The sequence below is a fragment of the Lucilia sericata genome, unplaced genomic scaffold (assembly GCF_015586225.1).
Source record: "Lucilia sericata isolate MDLA Ls3-8-SP2 unplaced genomic scaffold, ASM1558622v1 Contig000178F_arrow, whole genome shotgun sequence".
Classification (NCBI taxonomy): domain Eukaryota; kingdom Metazoa; phylum Arthropoda; class Insecta; order Diptera; family Calliphoridae; genus Lucilia; species Lucilia sericata.
The window spans coordinates 520,325-527,226 of NW_023994206.1; the positions used below are offsets into that span (position 1 = coordinate 520,325).

Here is a 6,902-nt window from a genome sequence, read left to right on the forward strand (position 1 = left end):
AAAATCATATAAATATGCCCTTATTCCATTTTAACAAAATTTTAAGTGTCGATTTTTGGATGTCGTGATTTGAAATTTCTTCTGGACATTTTCAGAACGATTTCAAGATGTATTTAAAAAATTTATCAAAAATATACAATTTTAAATTTTTATTTGGCCCCATGCTTCCATTTTATACCTATAGCAAAAATTCTGTATCAAATCACAATTTTCCGAAAAATAATAATAATGCTTATAAAATTAAAAGAAATTGCTGTATTTTTTTTTTTACAAAGATGCCTTTTAATGTTTTTTTTTTACTGATTTGTTAAAAAATATTAAAATATAATAAAATTACGGCTCGCTCGAATTAATCGCCACTTTAGGTGACATCGAGCCCACTGTACGCTGATAGGGAACTGAATAAGCTTTATTTTATCTCGTTCACATTAGTACTCATTGTTTGAGAGGTATGCCTACAAAAAAGTTGTCCACGGGACACAACAATGTACATAAATTATAGTGTCTTATGCGTGAGTGTTATCATCTTCAACAAAATCTTTCGCTTGTTCCTTTGTTACACAATCAATGTGGCTAACTTTGTTTCTAAACCGAACTCCGTAAAATTTGTGAGCATTTTCCAATAATTCTGGACGAAATGTTGTAGTGATAAACTGAGCTTTATCACTTAATTCATGTATCATGTCAGCAACCGCCTTTCTGTGTTGAGCATCAAGTGCCTGAAAAACAAATACTTCAAATATTATTCATGATTAATGTTTGTTGTACTTTGTCATACCTGGTCTATTTCATCGAAGAGATAAAAAGGTGCTGGATCACACTTTTGTATAGCAAAAATCAATGCTAATGCAACTAGTGATTTTTGTCCTCCAGATAACTGATTCATTTCCCTCATTTCCGCGTCCACCCCGGTAAAAGAAACTCTTATTCCGATACCCGTGAAAGCATCTGAATTCGCAACTTCTCTGTCAGGCTCATCCCCGTCATTGTCTTTGGTTTTAAGAATTAAATATCCAGCGCCTTGAGGAACAAGCTTCTTGAAAACTTGTGTAAAGTTTTTTGCTACTTGTTTAAATGTAAACTGTATTGCTTCCACCTTTTGCATTTCTAGTGATTGCATTAGTTCTCTAATTTTTTCATCACCGACATCTAACTCTTCTTTCCGTTTATAAAGTTTTTCTTTCTGTTCTGAAAAACTCAAAAATTGATCCAATGCCTTTTTATTTACGTGATTATATTTTTTAAGGTGCTGATTGGCTTTCTCCAATTCCTTAAATAAGTTTTTCAAGTTCATTTTAGCATAGATAGGATCCGTTTGCGGTAATGCACCTAATGATGCAATTTTTTCGGTATATTCATCTATTTTTTGAAGTAGTAGATTTTCTTTCACAGCCCATTTCTCTACTTTTTTGGAATCTTCGTTAATTTTTTCTTCAATTTCCTTTTCATTTCTGATAAAATCTTCAAGTTCTTGTTGAAGAGATTTTTGTAAGTTTACTGCATCGAGTACCCTTTAAAGAAAATAGCAAATAAAATTTTAACATAATACTAAAAGCAATTTTGTTTGTTGGCGAGTATTAAAAATCTCAAATAGACAGGTTATCCCACGTTGGTTCAGAAAATGTCCTTCAATCAACCGATATCTTCATTTAGGTCTCCACCAGTTTAATTCAACATAACATAAAACGAGGAAAGTAAAGTGAAAGCAAAATTAATGCAAACAACGCACAACTTGGAAACAGTTATACGGAGTAATACATTCAGGGCCAATCTTTAGGTGAACGATTAGTGATTAAATTAAAATTAATCCTCGAAAGTTGTTTTTGAGTACTCAGTTAATTTTGTTTGTTAGTTTAAGCACCCAATGGAGGTGGTTAAACATGAGCAAGAAATGCGAAAGTGTAAAAGGTGATGGCAACGATCAAACAAATTTATACACACAGGAATTTTTTTGATTGTGTTAGTGAAAAGAAAACTCACACGCACTGGTTTGATGAAAATCAAAACACTTTTGATTTTCAACTGAAATTGAAGCAGAAATTCAATTTTATTTAGTTTTTGGCGAGACAACATCACATTTTTTGCCGCGAGGTAAATGAAATATGGATAAAAAAATCATATTCGATTTTATTTAAAGGCACAGTACTAAATTTTACTTGAAATATACCAAGAAAAATATCCAGTTTTTTAATAAAACATTTTTTCATTAATAAAAAAAAATAATTAAAAAAATAAATAATTGTTTTTTTACAGCAAAAATTACATTTATATTAATGGTAAAAATTCTATGTCGACAAATAACGCATACATTTTTCTTCATAATTTTTTTTATCACCATGCGGAAAAAATATGATATTGTCGTCGCAAAATCTAAATAAAAATAAAATTTATGCTTCTTCTTCTTCAATGATTGCTGGAATATATTACTAACACATAAACAAGTTTTGACAAATTTTGACGTGTTGCCATCACCCCCCTTAAACAACTGATGCAAAAAAATAATAGAAATTTTATAAAAATAAAGATTAAAATGTTTTATTTGTTGATTATTATAAATTATGGAGACTTCAAAATATCAATTTTCATATTATATTACGAATTATTTTCTTCTTTTTATAAAATATCCATTGTTATGATAGCAAACAGTGACGTTATCAGTTGTTTTGTATGGCAACACTGCAAAGTTTAAATTTGTACTCAAAACATCAAGGGGTTAACATTAGATTACATTTAATTTTAGATTAACTAATCTCAATACACTGTAAGTAAAATTTTAAAATGACACAGAAGAACGCTGAAACACGTAGACTTAATTTTAGGCCGTAGAATGTAATGGCATACTCCGTTTTCAAAAGTTAGGTCGAAATAAGATATTGCATTTCAAAGTAGGCATTGCCACTGAAGCGATTTTGATATCTAAAGAAAAAAATAGGAAACTCTTTTGAAATTACTTAATTTTGTTGCTCATTTGTCGAAACTTAATTATAAAATTCACGTCCGATCATTTTCAGGTTTTGTATACGAGTCCCTTCTAGTTTATAGAAAAAATTAAAAACCCAAATATAAATTTTACTTGTTTTTCCAGTCTTTGGGGTTTCAGTTTATTTTTAAGATTTTAATTAGACTCCCATTATTGTTAGAGTTATTTTTCAACAAATAAACACTAAGGGCCAATCTTTAGGTGAAAAATTAGCGATTAAAATAAAATTAATCCTCGAAAGTTGTTTTTGAGTATTCAATTAGTTAATTTTGTTTGCAAGTTTAAGCGCCAAATGGAGGTGGCTTAAACTTACGCATGGGTGTAAACAGCTGATGCAAAAAAATAATACAATTTTTATAAATATAAACATTAAAATGTTCTATTCAAAATACATTTGTTTTGTTTTAAATTTAAGTTTTCATTAATTTTTATATTAAATTTACAATTGTCTTCTTCTTTTTTATAAACCATGCATTGTTTTGATAACAAACAGTGACGTTTTATGTTGTTTTGTATGGCAACACTGCGAAGTTTAATCTTGTACTCAAAAACATCAAAGGGGATTAACATCAGATTAAGTTTATTTTTAGATTAACTAATCTGATTATTAATTGGCATTTGATTGCCAACTCAAAAACCGCCCTAAATTTATTAATCTTACGACTGTTTTTGAACTCTTTATGATTAACCTAACTTTACATTAACCTAACTTTTCAAAACGAAGTACGTCAATACAAAGTACGTCAAATATAGTATTCATTTTCTTCCGAGTATTTATATCATATTTGACGAAAAAAATCGTGAATTTTTTTTTATTATTTTTTTTTTTAACAATTCCACATAAATACAACATCAGTTGCTTTAGCTTCAGCCAGTGGCGTATGTACACATACAGAAGTTGTAATTGCACAGTTTTTGAAAAGGGGTTTTATGTAATACGTAGAGCAAGCTTCATGTAAGCGAAAATATGGGAAACTTTAAATGAAGGTTAGTGTTGTAGTCTGTTAGACCTGGGGTCGTGGGTTCGATCCCCATCAGAGAAACTGGTAGAGGAGCTCCCTACAGGCACGACGGAGGACTAGGTGTATTTCGGATTTGATGTAACATACATGATTCTTTCAAAGTAACTAACTAAATGAAGGTCCATATCAATTACTAAACAAAAATATTACATAATATTTTATGCTTACCTTTTTTCTATTTCTTCCAAATCCTGATTTACTTTTTTTATTCGTTTTTCTGTAGAAGTTAACTCATTTTTACAATTTATAAGTTTCCTTTTTCTATCTTCAACCGATATTTCCTGTAAAGCTTGAATTAGTTCATCTCTTCGCCTAAATAAGTTGTTTACTAACAAATTATCTAATTTGTTTTTAATAACTTCAAGTTGCATTCTTTGTGTAAATGCTTCCTTGTTTTCTTGGTTTAATTTTCTAATGTCTTCATTAAGTTGGTCTATTTCTCGTTGGTCATGTACAGAAAGAGTAGACATTAGTTCCTGTTTAAGTTCAGCTTCTAGTCCGGCTTTTGTGCTATTCATAGCTTCCAGGTTTGCAGTGCATTGGGCAAGAGATCTTTCCTTAGGTGTACGATATTTTTCAATACGAACTAATTCCTCTTTCATTAATCGTATTTCTCCTTGAACCTTTTCAAAAATATCTTTAGATTTTCCCTGTTTTGTTTCAGTTTTTTGCATTTCTGAAACAACACCATTGATGTTATTTTCGATTTGTTTTAACTCATTCCTAATTTTATTAAGTTCCTTTTCAAAATCACGTATTTGTACAGTCAATTCAGTTCTTTTCTTTTGCATTTCAAGGCGAGACCGTGATGTATTAAAATAACCTCCCGTAAGCGAACCTTTAGATGAAACTTGGTCACCATCTAATGTGACACAATCCAAACCAGTACTTTTAGCAAGCTCAGTGGCTCTTTCCAAGTTTCTACATATTAAGGTTTTTCCGAAAATATAACACAATGCTTTTCCGTGTTGTTCATCATATTTTAATTTAGAAATCATTGGAATTGAATCAGGATCATCAGGGTAATCATGGTTTTTTACCTGTAGCCTATTTAGTGGCATAAATGTTACTTCTCCAGGAAGTTTTAACTTATTCATTTCTTTTAAAATTTGTGTTCCAACCTTATCTGATTCAACAATATGATGAAATAGTCTGTTTCCAGCAGTGACTTCAACAGCAGTGTATATAGTTTTATCGCAACTAAAATTTTCAATAACTGGACCGTAATAAGCTTTAGCTATGTCTGCAAAAGGAGGTCCTTTTTCTATAAAACTATCTAGAACTTTACGTACTGAATCCCTACCATTTAATATAGGTTTTCCAGCCATACTACGTAACGCTTGGTCAGTTTTAGAAAGTTCTTCCTTTTGAGTTTGTAGTTGTTGTGTCATATTTGTTTCTTTTCTCCACAACTCGTTACGTGTAGCTTGATAATGATCTTTTGTTTTTTTAAGATCATAATATTTTTTGTTATGGTCATCTATTTGAAGACGAAGCTGTTCCAACTCTGTAGAATGTTCTTCGATTTTTCGACCTAAATCTTTTTCAGCATTGGCGTCCTTTTTTAAATCATCTACTAATTTAGAATGGTGATTTATCTTATCTTTTATTTGTTTACTAAGTGACTTTAACTCTGTATTTATCCACTTATCTCTTTCTTCACGGGAAGAAAATTGAGATCCACGACCTTGTTTTGCATACAATTCTTTGCGTTTTTGTTCCTTAAGTGATAGTTCTCGAGAACATTCCTCTTCTTTCCTTTTCATCGCTTCGTATTTCGGTTTTACTTCTTCAAGTTCACGTTCCTTTTCTGTTATTGTAACCTTTAATTTTTTTAATTCCTGATCGGCACGTTCTTTTGATTTGTTATCACCTTGAACTTCATCGTTCAAATCTACAATTGTAAGATCTAGTTTAGTTTTTTCTCTCAATAATTGTTGCTGTTCAGTTAATAGAATGGAACGCTCCTCTTTAGTTGTTGTCACATTTTTCTTTGCCTCTTTTAAATTTTTTTGTATGTCTTTAATTTTTTCTTGTGCTTTTTGGATTTGCATATTATAAACTTTCTTTTTTTCAAAAGAAGATTTTCGTTGCTGCTGTATATCCTCCAATGATTTTTTGGTGTCTTTTAATTCAGTTTCATGAATAATGTATTCCAAGATTCGCCGAGCTTTATCCCATTTTTGATATTCTTTTAGCTCTTCTTTCTCTTCTTCCAATGTCTGTAAACGGTCTTCAATGGTTTTTAAATATTCTGAAATTTTTTCCAATTTTCCTTCTGTTTCACGAAGTATATTAAGAGATTCTTCCTTTCTCTCATCATATACTCTAGTTCCAGCTACTTCACGTAATAATTTCAACCTGTATGAGTCTGCTGCGGTAGCCATTTGATTTATTTTTCCTTGCTTTACAATATAATATGGGTTAGAATTGGAGAACCCAGCAGATTCTAATAAATTTACGACTTCAGTACGGGGAACAACTTTTTTATTTAAAAAGTATTGATCTTTTTTGGCGCCAATTACTCGTCGCAAATAAATTTCATCTTTATCGATCTAAAAATAAATAAAGTCAGATTGTTTCATTATTTGTTTGTATTATGAAGAAATTATGAACAAATTTTATTACTTAAACCACAAAGTAGGGCCCATGATACAATCATAAAGTGATTTTTTTTTTGTTGAAGATACAACTGTCACGTATACCATTTAGAGTTGCAACAATTAGAAAAAATCGAAACGAAAATCGAATTTGCATTAATTCGATTATACGAAATTCTCGCATAAAGACATGATCGCCAATTACACGCTAATGTTTAGATAATGCATGTTTCACCTAAATCGAACTACTTCGTTATCACTTGTAGCTCTTATTTTACTTAATCCTTGTTGTGTAACTTT

General features: G+C 30.4%; 1 protein-coding gene across 1 annotated transcript; it reads right to left on the bottom strand.

The window, feature by feature from the left end:
* Positions 1 to 256: 256 nt before the first annotated feature.
* On the bottom strand, positions 257 to 6,573 carry LOC119601613 (structural maintenance of chromosomes protein 3). Its single transcript, XM_037952645.1, has 3 exons — positions 4,171 to 6,573; positions 779 to 1,511; positions 257 to 719 (listed from the first exon to the last, which is right to left on the bottom strand). Exons 1-3 carry the CDS (start codon positions 6,387 to 6,389, stop codon positions 507 to 509), a joined length of 3,165 nt encoding a protein of 1,054 aa, XP_037808573.1. The 5' UTR covers positions 6,390 to 6,573; the 3' UTR covers positions 257 to 506.
* Between the last annotated feature and the right edge of the window lie 329 nt (positions 6,574 to 6,902).